Source organism: Theropithecus gelada, chromosome 10, assembly GCF_003255815.1.
Source record: "Theropithecus gelada isolate Dixy chromosome 10, Tgel_1.0, whole genome shotgun sequence".
Taxonomy (NCBI): Eukaryota; Metazoa; Chordata; class Mammalia; order Primates; family Cercopithecidae; genus Theropithecus; species Theropithecus gelada.
The window spans coordinates 19996742-20021399 of NC_037678.1; the positions used below are offsets into that span (position 1 = coordinate 19996742).

Genomic DNA, 24658 nt, shown 5'->3' on the forward strand with positions numbered 1-24658 from the left:
GCTTGGCTTTGACTCTGGACTCTGGTGGTCTTCTTTGGGGAACAAACGGTCTGGGCATTACATCTGGGGGCTCGTCCGGGATTCCCCAAGCCCACCAGACCCCTGGTCAATGGATCTACCAGGATCGATCTGCTGATAGGTGAGCCGGCTCGTCTCTGTTTGTCTGTCCGTGTCTGTTCTGAACCTGTATCTGTGACTCGCGAGGTCTAAAACTGAAGCTGACGCAGTCCTGGCGGATGTGCTATAGCACGGCCAGCGGAGACTGGTGGGAGACATCCCCTGGCTCTCGTCTGATCTAGATTTTTATCTGAACTGATTCTGACCCGGGCTTCCGGAGCGCGCTTGCGGCTAGATGTTATTTATACGCCAGATTTCCTTTACAGGAATTCTAACCCATATTATTTTACAGGAAGAGACTACAAATTATTACAGGATGGGTAATACCCAGAGCACTCCCCTATCTCTCCTTACAAGTAATTTCAAGGATGTTAGAGCAAGGGGCCATGATCTTAGTATGGAAATCAGGAAGGGAAAGCTAATTACTCTGTGCCGCTCCAAATGGCACATGGGGTGCCAAATGACATGGGGTGGCCACCCGAAGGGACGTTCCAACTTCCTGTCATCACTAGAGTAAAGTCCAAGATTTTCCTACCTGGGCATGCGGGCCACTTGGATCAAAACCCATATATCCTCATATGGCAGGACCTTGTTGAGAACCCGCCTCCTTGGCTGTCCCCTTTCCAATTAGCCCCTGAACCCTGTAAGGCACTGGTTGCTCGGCCTCTAAAATCCAAGCAACCGACTGCCCTCCCCCATCCTGTTCTACCTGATAGCGGGGACCCACTGTCCACAGAACCCCCTCCGGGCCCCAGGCCCCAGCCCCCCGGGCTGAGCCGCGGGAAGGAGCAGGCGGACGGGAGGCGGCCGGCGCACCCAGACCCGCTGAAAGTGAAAGTAACTTTGAAGGGCCAGTGGGGCGTACACGAGGGCGCACTTTGAGGGGTAGCCCCCCCCAGCCGCCTGACTCCACAGTGGCTCTACCCCTTCGGGAAATAGGACCCCCAGATGACACGGGAATCCCCAGGCTCCAGTACTGGCCATTCTCCACCAGTGATCTGTATAACTGGAAGACTCAGAGTGCTCGGTTCTCAGACAACCCCAAAGATTTAATGGCTTTACTGGATAGTGTCATGTTCACCCACCAGCCCACTTGGGATGATTGTCAGCAGCTCCTCCGAATCTTGTTCACAATGGAGGAGCGAGAGAGAATACAGGTAGAAGCTAGAAAGCAGGTCCCGGGGGACGACGGTCAACCAACTGCCAACCCCGACCTCATAAATGCGACTTTTCCTCTGACCAGGCTGGCGTGGGACTACAACACGGCAGAAGGTAGGGGACGGCTACACCTTTATCGCCAGACTCTAATGGCGGGTCTCTGGGCAGCTGCTCGCAAGCCCACTAATTTGGCTAAAGTATACTCTGTTCTGCAGGGAAAGACAGAAAGCCCAGCTACCTACTTAGAAAGATTAATGGAAGCTTTTAGACAGTACACCCCCATAGACCCAGAGGCTCCAGGAAGTCAGGCAGCTGTCGTAATGTCTTTTGTAAATCAGGCGGCCCCAGACATTAAAAGGAAACTCCAGAAATTAGAAGACTTAGAGGGAAAACAGATTCAGGACCTCCTTCAGATAGCCCAGTGGGTTTACAATAACAGAGATACTCCAGAAGAAAAGCAATTTAAGGCCACTGAAAAAATGACCAAGGTCCTGGCAGCAGTAGTACAGAAAGAGCATCTACAGCCAGAGAACACCCAACCTAGGCGGTCCCCCAGACATGATAATCTGAGCAAAGACCAATGTGCATACTGTAAGGAAGCTGGCCACTGGGTAAGAGACTGCCCCAAAAAGAAACAATGAGGACAGGGACCCCCTAGGTCTACACCCGTACTAGTCACTCAAGATGAAGACTAGGGAAGACGGGGTTCGGACCCCCTCCCCATACCTAGGGTAACTTTGCAAGTGGAGGGGTCCCCAGTTCAGTTCTTGGTCGATACGGGAGCACAGCACTCGGTCCTAGTTAAAACTAATGGAAAATTATCCTCCAAGTCCTCGTGGGTACAAGGGGCCACAGGAATTAAGAAATACCCCTGGACAACACAAAGAACAGTAAACCTCGGAGCCAGGAATGTAACCCATTCTTTCCTGGTCATCCCTGAGAGCCCCTGTCCCCTATTAGGGAGAGACCTGCTAACTAAAATGGGAGCACAGATCCATTTCCTCCCTGAAGGGCCCATCGTGACCAACTCCCAAAATCAGCCCATGTCCGTCCTGACTATAACCCTAGAAGATGAGTACCGGCTCCACCAGGAGCGAGCGGCCCCTGACCAGGACATAGCAACCTGGCTCCAGCAATATCCAGGAGCTTGGGCGGAAACGGGGGGCATAGGACTAGCAAAACACCGTCCTGCCTTGTTTGTTGAACTCAAGCCTGGGACAGACCCCGTTCGGGTACGGCAATACCCGATGCCCCTAGAGGCCAAAGAAGGGATTGCACCACATATTCGCTGGCTCCTCGACCAAGGGGTCCTTCGCCCATGTCACTCGCCCTGGAATACTCCATTGTTGCCGGTACGAAAACCTAGTAGCGGAGAATACAGACCTGTACAAGACTTGAGAGAAGTCAATAAGAGGGTTATGGACATACATCCAACTGTGCCTAACCCGTACACCCTCCTGAGTACCCTAAACCCTAAACATCAATGGTACACTGTTTTAGATTTGAAAGATGCTTTCTTCAGTTTGCCTTTAGCCCCTCAGAGCCAAAAGCTCTTTGCCTTCGAGCGGATTGACCCTGGGAGGGGCATAAGTGGCCAACTGACATGGACCAGACTGCCGCAGGGATTCAAAAACTCTCCTACCCTGTTCGATGAGGCCCTCCATGAAGACCTGGGTGAGTACCGACGCAAACACCCTGAAATAACCTTACTACAGTATGTTGATGACCTCCTGATTGCTGCTGAGACCCAAGAAGCTTGTATTCAAGGGACCAAGGGTCTCTTACAAGCTCTGGGGAACCTAGGCTACCAAGCCTCGGCAAAGAAAGCTCAAATCTGTAAATCAGAAGTAACATATCTGGGGTACCTGCTAAAAGGAGGGCAGCGCTGGTTAACAGACGCTCGGAAGCAGACTGTTCTGCAGATCCCCAGGCTACAATCCACCCGACAAGTAAGGGAATTCCTGGGGTCGGCGGGATTTTGTAGACTATGGATACCTGGGTTCGCAGAGCTGGCTAAACCCTTGTATCAGGCAACACGGGGGCAGCAGCCATTTAATTGGACAGAAGAAGCCGAGTCGGCTTTCCAACAGATCAAAACCACCCTACTGTCTGCGCCTGCACTGGGACTACCTGATGTCACCAAGCCCTTCCACTTATACGTGGATGAGAGCAAGGGTGTCGCCAAGGCGGTAATAACTCAGAACTTAGGCCCCTGGCGGAGGCCGGTTGCCTACCTGTCAAAGAAATTAGACCCAGTGGCTGCGGGGTGGCCCCCTTGTCTCCAAATGATTGCAGCCACGGCCCTGATGGTACAAGATGCTGATAAACTTGTCATGGGTCAAGAATTACGGGTCGTTACCCCACATGCCATCGAGGGTGTACTCAAACAGCCACCTAATCGATGGATAAGTAACACCCAGCTCACCCACTACCAAGGACTACTACTAAATCCCCTCAGGATAACTTTCCTGCCCCCAACAACCTTAAACCCTGCCTCGCTGCTGCTCAACCCGGACCTGGACGCCCCGCTCCATGATTGCACCGAGATACTAGCTCAGGTGCACAGAGTTTGAGAGGACCTGCAGGACCGCCCACTTCCTGACGCTGACCTAGTCTGGTTCACTGATGGGAGCAGCTTCGTACACCAAGGCCAGAGGTACGCTGGAGCGGCAGTGACTTCAGAGACTGAGGTAATCTGGGCGGAACCCCTGCCCCCGGGAACATAGGCCCAGAAGGCCGAACTGATAGCGCTCACCCAAGCTCTTACCTTAGGGGCAGGGAAGAAACTGACAGTATACACAGACAGCCGATATGCTTTTGCTACGGCGCACATACATGGGGCCATTTACAGGGAGCGAGGGTTACTAATGGCTGAAGGAAAAGAGATAAAAAACAAGCAAGAGATCCTAGCCCTGTTAGCAGCCCTATGGAGACCAGAAAAATTGGCTATTGTACATTGCCCAGGGCATCAGAAACCAACTACTTCAATTGCTCAAGGCAACTTTCTGGCAGACCAAACTGCAAGGAGTGTGGCAAAGGCTCCCAGCCAACTCCTTGCACTCCAGCTCCCTGATCTGGGCCCCCGGGACTTGCCATATCTCCCTGATTATTCAGAACAAGATCTCCAGTGGATCGACAAACTTCCCCTGAAACAGATCCAGAATGGGTGGTGGACTGATACTAATGACCAAACCATCCTACCAGAAAAATTAGGACAACAAGTGTTAGAACACATCCACCGAACCACCCACCTGGGTGCCCGGCGGATGATAGACCTGATCAGACGCTCCAAGCTCAAAATCAGACATATAGCCGAGACGGCCAGCAGCATCGTGACAAGTTGCAAAGTCTGTCAGCTTAACAACGCCTACCCCCAATCCCAGGGTGCAACGGGAACAAGGCTCAGGGGAACCAGGCCCGGTATCTACTGGGAAGTAGATTTTACTGAAATAAAGCCAGGAAAATACGGGTATCGGTACTTACTTGTCTTTGTAGATGCTTTTTCAGGGTGGACTGAAGCATTCCCAACCAAAAGGGAAACTGCTCAGGTTGTAGCAAAGAAAATTCTGGAAGATATCCTCCCCAGGTATGGCTTCCCCATCCAGATAGGGTCAGATAATGGGCCGGCCTTCATCGCTAAGGTAAGTCAGGATTTGGCTTCCATCCTTGGGGCAAATTGGAAACTACATTGCGCTTACAGGCCCCAGAGTTCAGGACAGGTAGAGAGGATGAATTGGACCTTAAAGAAGACCTTAACTAAATTGACTATGGAGACTGGCGCTAATTGGGTGGTCCTTCTCCCCTACGCTCTGTTCCGGGCCAGTAATACCCCTTACAGACTGGGCCTTACCCCTTACGAAATCATGTATGGCAGACCCCCACCCCTGGTTCCCAGCCTAAAAGATGATCTGCTCAAGTCTGAAACAGAAAATGTCTCTGAACTCTTATTTTCCCTACAAGCCTTGCAGAAAATTCATCAAGAAATCTGGCCCAAGCTGAAGGAACTATATGAGACCGGTCCCCCACCGACACCCCATCCGTACCAGCCGGGAGACTGGGTCCTGGTTAAGCAACACCGACAAGAGACCCTAGAACCCAGGTGGAAGGGACCACTCCAGGTACTCCTAACCACACCCACCGCCCTGAAGGTAGAAGGCATCGCGTCGTGGATCCACTACACCCACGTCAAGCCAGTGGACCCAACCTCTGACCTTCTGGGGCCAATCACGGCGACGGCTGAAGCACCAGCCACATGGACTGTGGACAGAGCTAAGAACAACCCCTTAAAACTCACCCTGCGCCGGCAGCATAGCTCACTGCAAACATGCAGTTAGGTAGTCTAACCCTAACGTTAGTCGCCCTAGTGGCCGCTGGGGAAAACACAAAACCAGCTCCTAATCCCTTTATCTGGAGATTCTGGCTTTATGAAAACCAAACCCACCCCAGACAACCTCATAAGCCCAGGAAATTATTGGCCAGTGCTGATTGCCCCTCCTCAGGGTGCAATAGCCCAATTTTACTAAATTTTACTGGTTTTCAAATAGCCAAACCAATGGCACCAATAATATGCTTTGAGTTTGATCAGACTAAATACAATTGTAAACACTATTGGTGGCACCAAAATGCCGGCTGCCCTTATAACTATTGTAACATCCATAAATCCCATTATTGGGGTAAGGAAGAACAGTTAGATCCTAAGTGGCCCTTCCATCGTAGACGGGACGGGGACTTTTCATATACATGGATAGTCAAAGACCCCTGGAACTCCCGCTGGACCACGCCTCAACATGGGGCTGTATACTACTCCTCCTCCTCCACATGGCCTAGCAGTCACCTCTATCTGTGGCGAGGTCTAGTGCAGGTATGGCCCCTGGTCCATGGGAATATCCAACGACAAGAAAACAGACTAACACAAGATTTACGTCCTTGCTCCTGGTTAAAATTATTACAAGAAGGGGCCGGGCGCGGTGGCTCAAGCCTGTAATCCCAGCACTTTGGGAGGCCAAGACAGGCAGATCACGAGGTCAGGAGATCGAGACCATCCTGGCTAACACGGTGAAACCCCGTCTCTACTAAAAAAAAATACAAAAAACTAGCTGGGCGAGGTGGTGGGCGCCTGTAGTCCCAGCTACTCGGGAGGCTGAGGCAGGAGAATGGCGGGAACCCGGGAGGCGGAGCTTGCAGTGAGCTGAGATCCGGCCACAGCACTCCAGCCTGGGCGACAGAGCAAGACTCCGTCTCAAAAAAAAAAAAACACAACAACAACAACAACAAAAAATTATTACAAGAAGGATTAGAACTTGCTAACCTTACAGGACTTCACAGCTTGTCTGGCTGCTTTCTGTGTGCCACTCTAGGGCGTCCACCGCTAACCGCTGTCCCTCTGCCATGGGGATCCTCTACCTCTGCCCAAGCTAACAACCTCCAAAGCCTCTCATATGCCCCTATCCCTAACGTGCCACTATACCTAAACCCCAGTCAGGAGAAGTTTCCCTACTGTTTCTCAGGAACTAATTCCAGCCTCTGCAACATCACTGCAACGCCCCCTAGTACCACCCTAAGGGCTCCGCCAGGCATATTCTTCTGGTGTAATGGAACATTATCTAAGAACCTATCTGGTCCCTCTGTTACCAACCTACTGTGTCTTCCTGTCACGTTAGTTCCCCGGTTGACTCTACTAACTGCCGGCGAGTTCCTGGGGTACACCGGTAACTGGACTAGTACTGCTATTCACCCAGTCCTTAGACCGAGACCTGTGCGAGCCATATTTCTCCCCAAGGATCTTTTACTGCAAGTTCGAACTTGGTCCCTCCATTCCACAGCATACAAGAGGGCCCTGAACAATGCGAGTGCTTGCTTTTTATAGCCCGATGTAAATAGGATACGTAAAGTTACAGAGGAACAGGGGAATTCTTTTGGTTACATCATTACAATTGGTTTACATTTTAAGTTATACATTTAGTAGTTTTTCTATTGGTTCCCGCGCTTTCAGTAAAACCACAAACGGCTGTGTCCTTATCAGGGATTTTCCAGGTGGTGTTTGTACTGGGCTCAGGAAGTTGAGAGATATATGGTGGGATGTGTTTGTACTGGGCCTGTCTGTGTTGAGCCCGGGGCTGAGGAATGTGCCTGATTTCTTTCACTAGGCCCTCACTCCCATTTGTTTATAACATCCACTGGGTGTTTCTCTGATTATAAAATCAGAGCCCGTTTATCATGGAAAATCTGGAAGGCATAGAAAAAAAAAAACACAATGATATTTCTATAAATCATCTGTAATCTCACCATGGCCATTAGGCAACCTTATATAACATTTTTCTTTTTTTTTTCTTTTTATAGAGACACTCTCACTATGTTGCCTAGGCTGGTCTCGAACCCCTGGGCTCAAGCAGTGTCACTGCAACCTCTGCCTCCGGGGTTCAAGTGATTCTCCTGCCTCAACCTCCCGAGTAGCTGGTATTACAGGCACTTCTTTTGTGATTCTTCAGTTACTTCAGGCCATCTGGGCGTATACGTGCAAGTCACAGGGGATGCGATGGCTTGGCTTGGGCTCAGAGGCCTGACACCTGGAGTGAGCCTCTAGAATTCCACAACCATAACCCTGTCTCTTGTTGCAGCTTGGAGCTTTGACCTGCAGAAATCAGAGGACATGCTGCGGAAGGTGAGGTTGACACCTCTCCCTGCCTAGCCTGGTCCTGTTTCCTATCCCAAGTCTGAGGCACAAATTTATTCATTCATTAATCCATCCATTCATTCATTCATGGAACACACATTCATTGAGACTGGAAGGTAAACCTGGCCCAGCGCTAGGCGCTGGGGAGACTGCAGTGATGGAAAGAGAGAAAAAAGAAACCAGAGTAACAAAGAAGATAATTCCTGAGAATGGAAAGTACAATGAAGACAGCAAAACAGGGAAGGAGGGAAGAGAGATCAGGGACATTTCAGTAGGGACATGAATGCCCAAAAGGAAGCAAGCATGTGAAGATCGGGGTGGAGGGCACAGCCCATGCAAAGGCCCTGAGGTGGGAATGAGCTGGTGTATTTTTTTTTTTTTTTTTTTTGAGACAGTCTTGCTCTGTTGCCCAGGCTGGAGTGCAATGGCGTGATCTCAGCTCACTGCAACCTCCACCTCCCAGATTCAAGGGATTCTCCTGCCTCAGCCTCCTAAGTAGCTGGGATTACAGGCATGCGCCACCACACCTGGCTAGTTTTTGTATTTTTAGTAGAGACAGGGTTTCATCATGTTGGCCAGGCTGGTCTCAAACTCCTGACCTCGGGTGATCCACCCACCTTGGCCTCCCAAAATGCTGGGATTACAGGCATGAGCCATTGTGCCTGGCCTGAGGTGGTATATTCTAGGAGCACACGGAGATCGTGTTGGAGACAGAAAGGGAAGTGATGAGTTTGCATGGGTGGCCCCAACCCATTAGCCAGGCCCTGCAGGCCTTGTAGGGGGTATAGGTTTTTGCTTAAGGGCAACTGGAAGTCAGGGAGGAGAGTCTGACTCCCAGGGTGGCCATGCGGGAGGGGCCATGGGAAACATCTGGAAGGATGCAGGGGGAGACAGCTGCAGAGTGCAGGCCTCCCCTGTTCCTTTCTGGGTCTCTCCTGCCTTCTCAGATGCATGTCCGCATCCTGTTTCCATTCCCCAGTTCTATGTCAGTGGAGCCTGGGGATGCTCTGGCAAGCCCTCAGTGGTTGCAGGCAGAGGGACCTGGCCTGGTGTCCCCAGGTATCTGCAGAGGTCTTTGGGACAGGCAGAAACTTCACCACCTCCTGCCATGTCTCTGCAGCATATGGAGTTCCAGAAGCAACAAGACCTGGCCAGCATCCTTGCCTGGCAGCCCCCAGAGGTGAGCATCTCTCAAACCCATGCCCTGATCCCTGGGCCCTCGGCCCTCGGCACTGAGCCTCCATCTCCTGTGTATGCATCCAGGTGGTCAGGCTGTACAACGCCAACAGCATAGGCGGCCATGACGGTGAGGGCAGCCCTGTCTGGTACCACATCATGGGAAGCCTGGACCCTAAGGGCCTCTTGCTCTCGGCCTCCAAACAGGAGTTGCTCAGAGACAGCTTCCGGAGCTGTGAGCTGCTCCTGCGGGAGTGTAAGCTGCAGAGTCAGAAGGTGTGTGGGTGCCACCCTGGGCAGCTGCAGCGGGACACAGCACCCTCACCCCCTGAGCCCCACACCCAGAATTCGCCTTCCTCCTGGTACTGAGGAGTGAATGCAGGTTCAGAGAGGCCAAGGACCCACCCAAGGCCACACAGTATGTGGCTGAACTGGGACTCATTTCTCCCCCAACTGGCCCCAAAGCCCACTCAACCCACTGGGCCACACTGCCCTCTGCAGCCTCATTGGATGAGGGGGACAGGGATTTCAGCCTCACTGGACCAAAGAGGGAACTGCAACACAGCAATTTGCCCTCCCATGGACAGACACGAAGAGGGCGGTCCTTGGGCCACTCCAGTCCTGGCATCCTGTGGGATGGCCCCTTCCCTACCCCATCTCCGTGCCATGCAAGCCGAGACAAGCCAGGCCAGTGCCCTGGGCTTAGGCCCAGCCCCATCTTGGATAGGGGTTGGGGCAGTGACCCTCACAGGGTCTCACCCCCTGTCATTCCCTTGCAGCTGGGGAAGAAGGTGGAGAAAATCATAGCTGTTTTTGATCTTGAGGGGCTGGGCCTGAGGCATCTGTGGAAGCCAGGAATAGAGGTTCTCCAGGAGGTGAGGTGACCCTGCCAGGGGCATGGGTGGGTGGTCAAATGCCTGGGTCTTTACCCTCCACTTGTTGGTGTCTCTCTCCTCACTGCCAGGTGACTACCTGCCCACAGGCCCTGTTTGCAGCTCTTACTTTTTTTTTTTTTTTTTTTGAAATGGAGTTTCGCTCTTGTTGTCCAGGCTGGAGTGCAATGGTGCAATCTCGGCTCACCACAACCTCTGTCTCCTGAGTTCAAGTGATTCTCCTGCTTCAGCCTCCCGAGTAGCTGTGATTATAGGCATGCACCACCATGCCCAGCTTTGTATTTTTAGTGCAGATGGGGTTTCTTCATGTTGGTCAGGCTGGTCTGGAACTCCCGACCCTCAGGTGATCCACCCGCCTCGGCCTCCCAAAGTGCTGGGATTACAGGTGTAAGCCACTGCGCCTGGCCTGTTTTGTTTTTTTTTGTTTTGTTTTGTTTTTCTGTTTTTTTTTTTTTTTTTTTTTGAGACAGAGTCTTGCGCTGTCACCCAGGTTGGAGTCCAGAGGCGCGATCTTAGTTCACTGCAACCTCCACCTGCCAGCTTCAAGCGATTCTCCTGCCTCAGCCTCCCAAGTAGCTGGGATTAAGGTGCCTGCCACCACGCCCGGCTAATTTTTGTATTTTTAGTAGAGAGGAGGTTTCACCATGTTGGCCAAGTTGGTCTTGAACTTCTGACCTCAGGTCATCTGCCCGCCTTACCCTCCCAAAGTGCTGGGATTGGAGGTGTGAACCACTGCACCTGGCCTACAGTTCCTTACTTTTGTTGGCAGGGATATTTTCATACCCACAGCCTCTCGGGGCTGTGCCAAGTTGGGCGTGGCACCCCCATGTCACCATCTCATTTGAGCAGGTCACAACAGGGCCCCATTCCCCGACCTGCCAGTGTCCCTGTGGATGTCCCTGTCCTCATATTCTGGCTCTGCTCACTCTCCTCCCACCCCTGATCTCTGCCCTCACCCCCAATACCTGCCTACCCTTCTGCTTCCAGCCTTTGAGCTTCCTTTTTGCCATTTCCTCTGGGAAGGGCTGAGGGTAGATCAACTCTGGGAGTGCTGCAGTAGGACGGAAGCTGTAGGGAGGCCTGGTCCGCAGGGCAGCCAGCCTACCTGTTCCTTTCTTTCTGTTTCACCCAGGATAGCAAAAAACTTAAACATAAAAAGTGTTATTGGCTGCCAGGCACAGTGACTTATGCCTGTAATGCCAACATTTTGGGAGGCTGAGGCAGGAGGATCACTTGAGCCCAGGAATTTAAGACCAGCCTGGTCTTGAACATAGCAAGACCCTACCTCTACAAAATAAGAGTATTAGCTGGGTGTGGTGGTGTGTGTGGGTGGTCTCAGCTACTTGGGAGGCTGAGGTGGGAGGATCATTTGAGCCTAGAAACTTGAGGTTGCAGTGAGTTGAGATCGTACCACTGCACTCCAGCCTGGGATGAACATTATATCTCAGTTTTTTTGTTTTGTTTTGTGTTTTGAGACGGAGTCTCACTCTGTTGCCCAGGCTAGAGTGCAGTGGCTCACGGCAGCCTCCGCCTAACAGGTTCAAGTGATTCTCCTGCCTCAGCCTCCCAAGTAGCTGGGATTACAGGTGCCCGTCACCACACCTGGCTAATTTTTGTGTTTTTAGTAGAGAGGGGGTTTCACCATGTTGCCCTGGCTGGTCTCAAACTCCTGACCTCATAATCCACCCACTTTGGCCTCCTAAAGTGCTGGGATTACAGGCGTGAGCCACTGTGTTAAAAAAAAAAAACAGATATTGGCCTGGCGTAGTGGCTCACACCTGTAATCCCAGCACTTTGGGAAGCCGAGGCAGGTGGATCACGAAGTCAGGAGATCGAGACCATCCTGGCTAACGTGGTGAAACTAAAAATACAAAAAATTAGCCAGGCGTGGTGGTGGGTGCCTGCAGTCCCAGCCTGGGCGACAGAGTGAGATTCCGTCTCAAAACAAAACAAAACAAAAATAAACAAACGAACAAAACCATTCCCTATTTGCAGTGTCTCTTATAAACAAATGTAATGGGGCCTATTGGGACTCATTTGTAGGAATCAAATATCCTTTCTTTTTTCTTTTCTTTTTTTTTTTTTTTGAGACGGAGTCGCTCTGTCGCCCGGGCTGGAGTACAGTGGCCGGATCTCAGCTCACTGCAAGCTCGGCCTCCCAGGTTTACGCCATTCTCCTGCCTCAGCCTCCCGAGTAGCTGGGATTACAGGCGCCCGCCACCTCGCCTGGCTAGTTTTTCGTAATTTTTAGTAGAGACGGGGTTTCACTGTGTTAGCCAGGATGGTCTCGATTTCCTGACCTCGTGATTCGCCCATCTCGGCCTCCCAAAGTGGTGGGATTACAGGCTTGAGCCACTGTACCCGGCCCAAATATCCTTTCATACAGTGTACACTTATTCTTGGCAAGAATGCTTTACTGTCTAAGAGTTTTAACTGGTTTATCTTATTTAAAAATTTAAAAGTAAGTAAATAAAAATAAAAAGCCATTCCTTGCAACTTTGTATATTATGCTAAAAGAAAGTCTTTCTCATTCCTGAAGCTGAACTACTGCCTGAGCCATGTGGGAGGGAACCTTCCAGAGTCGTGAATGGGATTTTTCTTGCCTGTCATGGGTAGAGTCATCCCCCGACTCATCTGTCAAGAATCTGCACTAGGCCAGGCGTGGCAGCTTACACCTGTAATCCCAGCATTTTGGGAGCTGAGGTGGGAGGATCGCTTGAGCCCAGGAGTTCAAGACCAGCCTGGGCAACATAGCAAGACCCCATCTCTAGAAAATAAAATAAGAAATAAAAAATAATAATAAAAAGAAGCTGCACTAGCTGCTTCAAGGAAGGTCTGTGACTAGGATCCAACAAACCGGAAGTGGTGGATTTTCTGTGTCTGGGTGGGTTCTTGGTGTCTGGGCATCCGGAGCCGTCTGCGTCAAAGCCTTGGATGGTTGGCATTCGAGGCTAAGGCTGTGCCCTTGGGGGCCTGGAGGGCGGGGCGAGAGGGGATGCAAGGGGACAGTGTTCAGGCGCCCATCACTTCTGCCACTTGGTTCTGCAGTTTTCCTCAGCACTTGAGGCAAATTACCCTGAGATCTTGAAGAATTTAATTGTTGTGAGAGGTGAGTAAAGCAGCCCAGGATATGCATGAAATGGGGGGACGGGGGGTGTGGGGTGACTGGGTCGGCACCTGAGACCCCAGTCAGCCACCTGAGAGAACAGTTCTGTGCCTGTTTCAGCCCCCAAGCTATTCGCTGTAACCTTCAACCTGGTCAACTCTTACATGAGTGAAGAGACACGCAGGAAGGTGGTGATTCTGGGAGGTGAGTGAGCCATCGGGGGCCTCTTTTCCAGCCCGGATCCTGAGCTGAGGGTGGTCCTTCTCACAGATCTGATGGTTCCCGCATCCGAAGGCATCAGGCACCCAACTGGTGTTGAGGGCCCACTGTCTGGTGGGCTGTCTGGTGGGCTGCCAGGTGGGCTGCTGTGCCTGCCCCCCAGAGGGAGGAGGGGCCAGGAAGGGTCTCAGAGATTCCCGGATGTAGCATGGGTGGAGATCCCAATTTGAGGTTAGGAGATCTGGATCTGAGACTTGGCCTTGCCAGTTATTAGCTGCAAGCCGAGTGAGTCACTCACCTGCTCTCTCTTGGTCTTGGTTTCCTCGTGTGTTTAATTTAAGGGAGAATTAGATATGGGTTTTTGGCGGCACACAGTGGCTCATGCCTGTAATCCCAGCACTTTGGGAGGCCGAGGCAGGAAGATTTCTTGAGCTCAGGAGTTGGAGACTAGCCTGGGAAACATAATGAGACCCTGTCTCTACAATAAATAAATAAATTAGCCAGGCATGGTGGTGCACACCTATAGTCCCAGCTACTCTGGAGGCTGATGTGGGAGGATCACTGGAGTCCAGGAGGTTGAGGCAACAGCGAGCTGAGAGCACGCCTCTGAATTCCAGCCTGAGTGACAGAGTGAGACCCTATCTCAAAAAAAAAAAAAAAAAAAAAAAGAGGCCAGGCACGGTGCTGATGCCTGTAGTCCCAGCACTTTTGGAGGCTGAGGCGGGTGGATCACGAGGTCGAGTTCAAGACCAGCCTGGACAATATGGTGAAACCCCATCTCTACTAAAAATACAAAAATTAGCCGGGCCTGGTGGCGGGCTCCTGAAATCCCAGCTACTCGGGAGGCTGAGGCAGGGAACTGCTTGAACCCGGGAGGTAGAGGTTGCAGTGAGCTGAGATCGTGCCACTGCACTCCAGCCTGGGTGACAGAGTGAGACTCCGTCTCAAAAAAAAAAAAAAAAAAAAAAGAAATCTAGGTTTTCCAAATTATATAAGTAATACCGTTTAGAAATTTGTAAAGTACAGAAATGTATAAGGAAGGGGGGAACATCCTGTCACCCAGCAAACTACAGTTAACACTTACTATCCTTTTCAGGGAAACATATTTTCCAAAAAAATGGGTTCATACCATACATATACCGTTTTGTAACTACTTATATGATAATCATTTTCCCATTTTAGCAAAGTTCTAAATTCAGGTTGTTTGTATTATTTTTATTATTAGGAACAAATCAGTAGTGACGATCCTTATAGACAACCTTTGTACACATCCACAATTTTTTCCATAGGATAAAATCCTAGAAATGGCAGATTTTTATCCCCCAAAGGAAAATGCACATTAGGACTTTTTTTTTTTTTTTTTTTTTTGAGACAGGGTCTCACTCTGCCGCCCAGGCTGGAGTGCAATTGGCATGATCTTGGCTCACTGCAGCCTCAACCTCCAGGGCTCAAGCAATACTCCCACTTCAGCCTCCCAAGTAGCTGGGATTACAGGTATGCTACCACACCTGGCTACATGTTAGGACTTTTGATACCTTTTCCAGTGTAGTGCTCACGCAGATTGCAGAGTTTAACTCCACCAACTGCGTGTGAATGTGCCTGTTTTCCCACACTCTTGCCATGGGTGGATATTAATAATTTGAAATATTCTTGCCATTTTTATAATTGAAAATGATGTTTATTGTTATTTTACATTGGGTTATTAGGTTCTTTTATCACTTGTGAGGCTGGACTTTTTCTTTATGGTAATTGACTATTTTAATATGTTGTTTATTGCCTTCTTGTGTCTCATGACCATTTTCTAGGAAAGTATTTTTTATGCTATTAATTTATAAATACTCTTTGCATATTAAGCACCTTGTCCTTTCCTGCTATGGAGGCTGACAACATGGGAGGATCACTTAAGTCCATATATATATATATATATATATATATATATATGTTTGTGTGTATATATATTTGAGATATATACATATATATATGAAATATATATATTTATTTCAGAGATAAGGTCTCTCTGTGTTGCCCAGGCTGGAGTGCAGTGGCATGATCATAGCTCACTCCAGCCTCAATCTCCTGGGCTCTAGTGATCCTCCTGCCTCAGCCTCCTGAGTAGCTGGCACTATAGATGTACACTACCACACCTGGCAAATTTATTGTTATTTTTTGTAGAGTCATGTCTTACTATGTTACCCAGACTAGTCTCAAACTCTTAGCCTCAAGCAGTCCTCCTGCCTGGGCCTCCTGAGGTGCCGGAATTACAGGTGTGAGCCACCATGTCTGGGCCTTCCCTGTCGTATTTGTGGCATTTGGGCCAGTTCATAGTTTGCCTATTATCTGATTTTTGACTTAGTGTTATTTATTTATTTATTTATGAGATGGGGTTTCTCTCTGTTGCCCAGGCTGGAGTACAGTGGCATGATCTCAGCTCACTGCAACCTCTGCCTCCCAGGCTCAAGCAATTCTCCCTCCTCAGCCTCCCAAGTAGCTGGAACCACAGGAGTGCACCACCAGGCCCAGCCTAGTGTTATGTTTTTATGCCAAATTGGGGGGCTTTTCCTTTGTTTTTCCACCGCTTCATGCTTACACAGTCCTTCTCTATCCGAGGGTACTGGGTGTCCACCTCTGCTTTCATCTATTTTGTTCCTGCAATGCCCATGTCCCTTTGTCTGTGGAACATCTTTGGCCATCTCAGAGCAGCTGTGGGGAACTGACACGAGTTTCGCCCTGCAGTTCTGAGGGTGCTGGAGCCCTGGGAGCTGAGGGCAGTATTGGACCAGAAGGCTGAGTTTAGTCTCTAAGGGAAAGTGAAGCCCAGGTCATAGCCTGCCTGACCTCAACCCCAGGCTCCAGGAGTTGCTGGTCCGAGTTTCTATGAACGTGGCTAATGGGCCAATACCTGGACAGAAGTGGGGGCAGGGCCTGCAGGGGCAGTAAGAGAGGGGCAGGCCTGGGGACAGGACCTAGTCAACACGCACATGCTGAGCCCCAGGGCAAGACCTAGGGCCACTCGGCTTCCCTCTTCCAGGACAGGACTGCTCTAGGCAGTAGAGTGGCAAAAGCGCGCCAGGGAGAGAGAGCAACTGGCCATAGGACAGATCTGGGCTCGGCCCCCTCTTCCCTCTGTTGAGTCTCCTGCAGTCCCTCTCTTGCTCCCATGCAGACAACTGGAAGCAGGAGCTGACAAAATTCGTCAGCCCCGACCAGCTGCCCATGGAGTTTGGAAGGACCATGACTGAACCCGATGGCAACCCCAAGTGCCTGACCAAGGTACAGGGTGCCCAGAGGATGGGAAAGGAGGGGAGAAGCTGTGATCTAGTGCCCACACACCCCCTTCACCCACAGATCAACTATGGGGGTGAGGTGCCCAAGAGCTACTACTTGTGCAATCAGGTGAGGCTGCAGTATGAGCACACGGTGTCCGTGGGCCGCGGCTCCTCCCTGCAGGTAGAGAACGAGATCCTGTTCCCAGGCTGTGTGCTCAGGTAGGGATTGTAGCCACTCCACACCTGGGAACAGCTGGGAGGGGCCTGGAGCCCAGGCAGGGGGTCGCCAGTGGGGCTTTGTCCACTGCAGGTGGCAGTTCGCATCGGATGGCGGGGACATCGGCTTTGGGGTTTTCCTGAAGACCAAGATGGGGGAGTGGCAGAAGGCTAGGGAGATGACGGAGGTGCTGCCCAGCCAGCGCTACAACGCCCACCTGGTGCCCGAGGATGGGAGCATCACCTGCCTCAAGGCCAGCAGCTGTAAGGGTTGGCAGGGATGGCTTCACCTGGAGCTGGTGTGGGTCTGGTGTGGAGGGTGCTACAATGTGCATCCATGTCCTACCAGGTGAGGGCCCTTGGTTCTGGTGGGCACAGTGTGAGGCTGGCTCTGGGCTCTCAGCCGTGGCAATGGTTCCCCGGTCTGGGTACCCATGTTCCCTGTACCACCATGAAAGTCAGAGTTCCAGGTGGGGCATCTTGTCGGAATAATGTCCGTCCCTCACTGCAGATGTCCTGAGGTTTGACAACACCTACAGCCTGGTTCATTGTAAACGCATCAGCTACACTGTGGAGGTACTGCTCCCAGACCAAACCTTCATGGAGAAGATGGAGAAATTCTAGGTAAACTTCATGGTCCCCACGCCCTCCTCTTTGATCTCTGAATCCACGATGAGTTCACGGCCTTCCCTGGCCAGACCGTGTTCAACCTCTCAGGAACAGGGATTCTACAACAGCAGGTCACAGCCTATGCATCACAGCTGGCCCACTCCTCAGGAACGGCTGGGGCAGTGTCCCAATGGTGGCCCGACGGTCACAGCAAAACAACACAGACACTCCATCCTGACTCTGACCTGCTGTGACCTCAAGCTCAGCAAAAACCCCAGGCTTTTTTCTATCAACCAATATCAAGAAATAAGTTACTCTTCTAAAATATAGTATTAGGCCGGGCATGGTGGTTCATGCCTGTAATCCCAGCACTTTGGGAAGCCAAGGCAAGCAGATCATTTGAGGTCAGGAGTTCGAGACCAGCCTGGCCAACATGGTGAAACCCTCATCTCAACTAAAAATGCAAAGATTAGCCGGGTGTGATGGTGCATGCTTGTAATTCCAGCTACTTGGGAGGCTGAGGCAGGTGAGTCGCCTAAACTTGGGAGGAGGAGGTTGCAGTGACATTGGGCCCTCTTTCCTATTACAATGGTTATTACTGAATAGTTTGTCTTCATTGTCTTTAATTAGTGTTTGGCTTTATCTTTGACACTAGCAAATTGGACAGTGAGGATATAGGATGTATCTATCATTGTGGAAAATTCTGTATAACCTGATGATATCGGCCAGGCATGGTGGCTCATGCCTATAATCCTAGCACTTTGGGAGGCTGAGGAGGGGGGATTGTTTGAGGCCAGGAGTTTGAGATCAACCCGAGCAATATTGCAAGACTCCTCCTCCCCCCACAAACTCTACAGAAAATGAAAAACAATTAGCCAGGCATGGTGGTGCATGCCGGTAGTCTTGGTTACTCAGGAGGCTGAGATGGGACGATCACTTGAGCCCGGGAGTTTCAGGCTGCAGTGAACTACTATTGCACCATTGTACTCCAGCCTGGGCAAGAACAAACTCAAAAACATTATGACATCATCAAATCTTCCAAAGAGAGAGCCACCTGAGCCAAACTGATCCTTCATCTCCTACGAGATGATTCCTCCAAATAGTCCAACCAATGAGGATATATATATACACACATATATATACACATATGTGTCTATATAGACACACACACATATATATATATACAGAGCGAGAGAGAGAGAAGCAGAGTCTCACTCTGTCACTCAGGCTGGAGTGCAGTGGCACGATCTTGGCTCACTGCAACCTCTGCCTCCCGGGTTCAAGTGATTCTCCTGCCTCAGTCTCCTGAGTAGCTGGGATTACAGGTGCCTGCCACCACACCTGGCTAATTTTTTTTGTATTTTTAGTAGAGGCAGAGTTTCACCATGTTGGCCAGGCTGGTTTTGAACTCCTGACCTCAAGTGATCCGCCTGCCTCTGCCTCTGCCTCCCAAAGTGCTAGGATTACAGGCATGAGCCACTGCACCCAGCCGAGGCAAAATACTAAAGAAGCCAATCACACCAATGACTCCTAACAACTGGATAGCATAAACAGCCATGTCAGAGGAGAGAAGGGGCATATCAGGCTGTAAACAAACAAATCCACCTGCATAAAATGTGTGAACTTGACAAGTCTGATTGAGGTAACAAAGTTTAACCATACCTAGTAAATTCAGCCTGATAACCATCAGCTCAGGGTTTAATCCCCTTGGGAGAAGTCCCAGGTTCCATGCCCCCTGCAGTGTAGAGTTAATTGGTTAATAACTTGGAGTTGTAACACCAACAAATGTCTAATGCCAATTTTATTGTTTCAGTTGGGCCTATTCAGATAACAATTCCAACAAAATAGTAAAATGCTAATTTTGAAACTCAAGATGTCAAAGGGTGCAGCTGTAACCCTACACTGGAACCGTGTGACTACACTGTAGGAAGGTATAAAAGCAGAGCAGAAAGAATCAATCCACAGATTAATTTCAGGTGGGATGTTTAGGAACAGGTTTAAATATAAGTATAGTACTCATTTGGGGGCCACTGGACTTCTACATTTGCTGTTTAAGGTGAGGTAGGAGGCGGGACTCCACTCCAGAGGCAGGGCTTAGACACTGGACCAAATTGAGGACAAGCTAAAACAGGGCTGGGGCAGAAGCAGCGTTCCTTCAGACATGACCACCAGTGTGCCATGTCAGTTTACCATTGCCATGGCAACACCTGGGAGTTACCGCCCCTTTCCATGGCAATGACTCCATGACCCGAAGGTTACTACCCCTCCCTAGAAATTTCTGCATAAACCACCCCTTGATCCTCATGTTATTAAAAGTGGATATAAATGTGACTGCAAAACTGTCCTGGCCTGTTACTCCCTGCCTACAGGGTAGCCCCTCTCTGCGGGGGCAGTCACGGAGCCGTAACACTGCCTCTTCAATAAAGCTGTTTCTTCTACCTCCAGCTTGCCCTTGAATTCTTTCCTGGGCAAAGTCAAGAACCCTCAAAGGCTAAGCCCCATTTTAGGGCTTGCCTGCCCTGCATCCAAGTTATTTGAAATGCTCAGAACCATCAGCTGTAATGTATTTGTAATTTACAGGTTGACTATAATGTCCATAGACCAGGCACCAAGGAATACCCAGCCCTTGATACTCCCTGAGTGAGCTTGCTGACAGAGCTCTGGTGTGGAGCAAAGGTGAGGCGCTGACCTCTCCCTGTCCACTGCTTGCTCCTCCTCACACCCACCATGAATCTTTGCAAAAGCTTTCAGACCAGTTTCCCTGCTCTGAATGTCTGCTATTCCCAGGTCATTCTTCAGATCGGGTCCAGGGTCATCTTCCAGGCACAGGTGGAATCACATTTGTCTCTTCCTTTAAAACCTTCCATGGCTCCCCACCACTGAGAAAGGATGGCCCAAAGCCCCCAGCATGGCCAGAAGTTCCTTGGTGACCTCCCCTCAATGTTTTTAAGCATGCTGCCTTCGTCGCGTTTCTCCTCTCTTTTACCTCCGTGAGTTTCTTTGGGTGGTCACCTCTACCCAGAATGTCCTCCCCCCATTTCTACCTTAGAGGCCCAGCCTAAATGCCATCTCCTTTAGGAGACATTCCAGGAGCCCCCAGTGCAGTGCTGTTGTTTAGACCTCTCCTGGAACACATTATCTTCAGGGAGCCAGGATAATGTGGTGGTTAAGGACAAGAGGCCTTTGATGTAGATGGATAAGGGTTCAAATCCTGGCTCAGGCTGTTATCAGCCTCAGAAGCTCAGTCTCTGCATCTGTAAAGCAGGGCCATGGGTACCATGATGAGCATGGCAAATGTGGTGAGTTAAGGGGGTGAGTCAAACAGTCACCACAAGCAATGCCTAATGAAAATCACACTCTGAACAAGAGGACTAGGGTTCTGTTTGACCATTTAACCAGGAGGTCTGAGGATGTGAGGCGCCACTAACTAGGTAGTGTGCAGGGGAGATGAGGGAAGAGCGTTCAAGTCAGAGGGAACAGCGTGTCCAATGGCCTTGTGGTAGGTGAAAGCAGCAAGGGGAGATTAAATGACCCCATATACTCCTGACTTGGTGTACTGTGTCTTGGGAAAGGCCAGGGACCTCCTGACTTTTTCTTTTTCTTTTTTGAGATGGCGTTTTGTTCTTGTAGCCCAGGCTGGAGTTCAATGGCGCGGTCTTAGCTCACTGCCTCCTGGGTTCAAGTGATTCTCCTGCCTCAGCCTCCCAAGTAGCTGGGATTACAGGTGCCCACCACCATGTCCGGCTAATTTTTTGTATTTTTAATAGAGACGGGGTTTCACCATGTCGGCCAGGCTGGTCTCGAAATCCTGACCTCAGGTGATCCACCCACCTCAGTCTTCCAGCGTGCTGGGATTACAGGCGTGAGCCACTATGCCCAGACATTTTTTTGAGACAGGGTCTTGCTCTGTTGCCCAGGCTGGAGTTCAGTGACCCAATCATAGCTCACTGCAGCCTCAAACTCCTGGGCTCAAGTGAGCCTCTCACCTCAAACCCCTAAGTAGCTGGGACTATAGGTGATTTCTACCCTATTGGCTAATCTTTTTTTTTCTTTTTGAGGAGACGTGGTCTCACTATGTTGCCCAGGCTAGACTCAAACTTCTGGCCTTAAGCAATCCTCCTACTTTGGCTTCCTAAAGTGCTGGGATTATAGGCATGAGCCACTGCACCCACCTCCTCCTGGCTTTTGTAGGGAAAGAAAGAAGTCCAAGTGTGGCCCTAGGGCCCCTGAACCCTAATCCACATTTTCCCCTGGTCCCAGGACTTTAGGGCAGCTGATTAGTTCCCATTCCCCATCCCTCTCTCTTCCAGGCCCTAGTGGCCATCTCCCTTCCTTGGGGAAGTAGGGAGGGCATGGCCACACCAGGCCCCTCCTTTCCCTGAGGTCACCCTGGGTTGGTGAGGGGAGCCGAGAAAACTCCTTCTGATTATAGAGCCTCATTTTCACCTCCCAGTCAGGCCCAGTTGAGAGGAAGCTGCCCTGCCCCGGGCACCTGTGTCAGGCAGCTTCCTCTCAGTCCTCTCCCCAGAGTCACTCAAGCCAAGTCCTACATCGTTGGAGGAACATCCAATGGGATCTGTCTGGTTAAGACATCCTCAGGGACAGGCTGATGCAGCTTTGATGTAGGGCAAAGGCCCATCTCACTTCCCACGATGCGTGTCATTCACCCTAGGGAGGTCTCTTCAGTTGGCAGGCCACAGGGTTTAATGAGGGCTGTCAGCAGGGGACCTGTGGCCAATGAACAACGCCAGAAATGTTAGGAACACCTGGCAGGTGGGAGTGAGCGGCATCACAGTGCGTGGGCATTAAGATGTGGGATGCAGGTTGCATACCATGACAGCACCATCCTCACAGTCCAGTTTCTCAGCTCACGGGTCAGGAGGGACCGTGGGCATGCACCACATTTCAGAAGACCGGAAGAGAAGGTCACACCACGGGAGAGAGGCATTGTCTGCCCCCTAAACCACTGGCACCCAGATGGTTAGAACTAAAGTTCTTCATGCCCAGCAATAGCTGAGATCTGAAGGAAGCACCTGTGTGCTGTAGGCTCAGGGGAGGATGTCTGCCCTGTATTGGAAAGAGGGGGACATGAGGGTGACCTAAAACCAGGGGAGCTCAGCCGGCAGAAGGACACGGCATAGTGACAAGCACCAGGGCTCTGGTCCTGGCTTTGCTGCTTGCTGGATATGAGACCTCAGGAGGCTCTTCGAGCTTCAGTTTCCCAGCCTGTAAAGGGGGACAGTACAGTCAGGAGGATTAAAGGCACTAACCCTATACTATCCTATATGGCAACCACTCATCCTATTAGTGCACTAGGACTACTGTAACACAGTGCCCCACACTGAGTGGCTTGAACAACAGAATTTTATTCTGTTGTTCTCACTGCAACCTCAGGTTCAAGTGATTCTCTTGCCTCAGCCTCCAGAGTAGCTGGGACTACAGGCGTGCGCCACCATGCCCGGCTAAGTTTTTCACCATGTTGGCCAAGATCGATCCCTTGACCTTGTGATCTGCCTATCTCAGCCCCCCCGAAGTGCTGGGATTACAGGCCTGAGCCACCATGTCTGGCGCTTAGAATGAGTTTTTACACAGCTCTAGAGTATTTAAAGTTATCTATGTGGCTTGTATTATTTTTCCACTGGACAGCCCTGAGCTATAATAATATTTACAAACTCTTAGAGCCAACCTGGTAAGTAGAAAGTACCTGTAAGTGCTAGTTAAATAAAAGCTTCTCTTGGGAGGTGATTTATTACCTCTGGTATTTCAAAATACGACTTTTCCCACTCCTCAGAAACTGAGAAAAATTAGGACAAATTTATTTAAAACAGATTTTGTTGTTGTTGTTTTTTGTTTTTGAGACAAGGTCTCTTCTCTGTTGCCAAAGCTGGAGTTCAGTGGCATAAACATGGCTCACTTTAGCTTCCATGTCCCGGGCTCGGGCAATCCTCTTGCCTCAGCCTCTGGTGTAGCTGGGAGCACAGGTGCGTGCCACCACACCTGGCTAATTTTTTGATTTTCTGCAGAGATGGGGGTCTTACTTTGTTGCCCAGGCTGTTTTCCAACTCCTGGGCTCAAGCAATCCACCCACCTCAGCCTCCCAAAGTGTTGGGATTACAAGCATGAGCCACCAGGCCCGGCCCGAAATTTTTTTTCTTATCCAGTTTTTCTTTTACTGAGTAGTTTTTGTTTTATGTTCCAGAAGCATGAAGCATGCATTATGTGGTCCTATCTTTCCCAAATTGTTGTTATAAACCCTTCCATCAACTACATTGAGCACCATAGCTAACTTTAAAATTGTCTCCAATCTTCCTGTTTTTTTTTTTTTTTGAGACAGAATCTCACTCTGTCGCCCAGGTTGGAGTGCAGTGGCACGATCTCGGCTTACTGCAAGCTCCACCTCCCAGGTTCATGCCATTCTCCTGCCTCAGCCTCCTAAGTAGCTGGGACTGTAGGCGCCCACCACTACACCCGGCTACTTTTTTTTTTTGTATTTTTAGTAGAGATGGGATTTCGCTGTGTTAGCCAGGATGGTCTCGATCTCCTGACCTTTTGATCCGCCTGCCTCAGTGTCCCAAAGTGCTGGGATTACAGGCTTGAGCCACTGCGCCCGGCCTCTTCCTGTTAACAATACACAAACAACTTTAAGCTTAAAATATTTTTTGTTAGGATTATCACTGGGCAAAGTGGGAAAATATTTAAGGATTCTGATGTGTATGGTCAAGTGGTTTTCCAGAAAAGCTGAATTAGTTTACTCTCCTCCCATCAATTTATTAACGTCTCCATTTCACCAACTTCTAACTGACTATTATTTTCTTTCTTTTTGAGACAGGGTCTCCCTCTGTCACTCAGATTGGAGTGCAGTGTCACAATCATAGCTCACTGCAGCCTCTACCTTCTGGGTTCAAGTGATCCTCCCTCCTCAGCCTCCCGAGTAGCTGGGACTACAGGAGAATGCCACCATGCCTGGCTAGTTTTTTAATTTTTTGTAGAGATGAGGTCCCACTATGTTGCCTGGACTGCTCTCGAACTTCTGGCTTCAAGAGATCCTCCCAAAGTACTGGGATCACAAGCGTTAGCCACTGTGCCTGGCCTATTATCTGAGTAGCTGGGACCACAGTCTCACCCCACCACACCTGGCTAAGTTTTTTCTTAAAAGGTATGTATATGTGTGTGTGTGTGTGTGTGTATGTGTGTATGTGTGTGTGTTGTTTGTTTTTGCTGATTT

General features: G+C 50.2%; 1 protein-coding gene across 1 annotated transcript in view; it reads left to right on the plus strand.

Annotated features, from left to right (window-relative positions):
- Positions 1-17448, plus strand: part of LOC112633416 (putative SEC14-like protein 6) — a 31759-nt gene extending 14311 nt beyond the window's left edge. The window contains exons 3-12 of the mRNA XM_025400043.1: positions 7893-7936; positions 9069-9128; positions 9212-9400; positions 9904-9999; positions 13066-13126; positions 13244-13327; positions 16506-16612; positions 16688-16827; positions 16919-17088; positions 17336-17448. Of these exons, the coding sequence (XP_025255828.1) occupies positions 7925-7936; positions 9069-9128; positions 9212-9400; positions 9904-9999; positions 13066-13126; positions 13244-13327; positions 16506-16612; positions 16688-16827; positions 16919-17088; positions 17336-17448 (1032 nt within the window). The 5' untranslated portion in view covers positions 7893-7924. The remainder of the gene's footprint in view (positions 1-7892; positions 7937-9068; positions 9129-9211; positions 9401-9903; positions 10000-13065; positions 13127-13243; positions 13328-16505; positions 16613-16687; positions 16828-16918; positions 17089-17335) is intronic.
- Positions 17449-24658: the final 7210 nt, after the last annotated feature.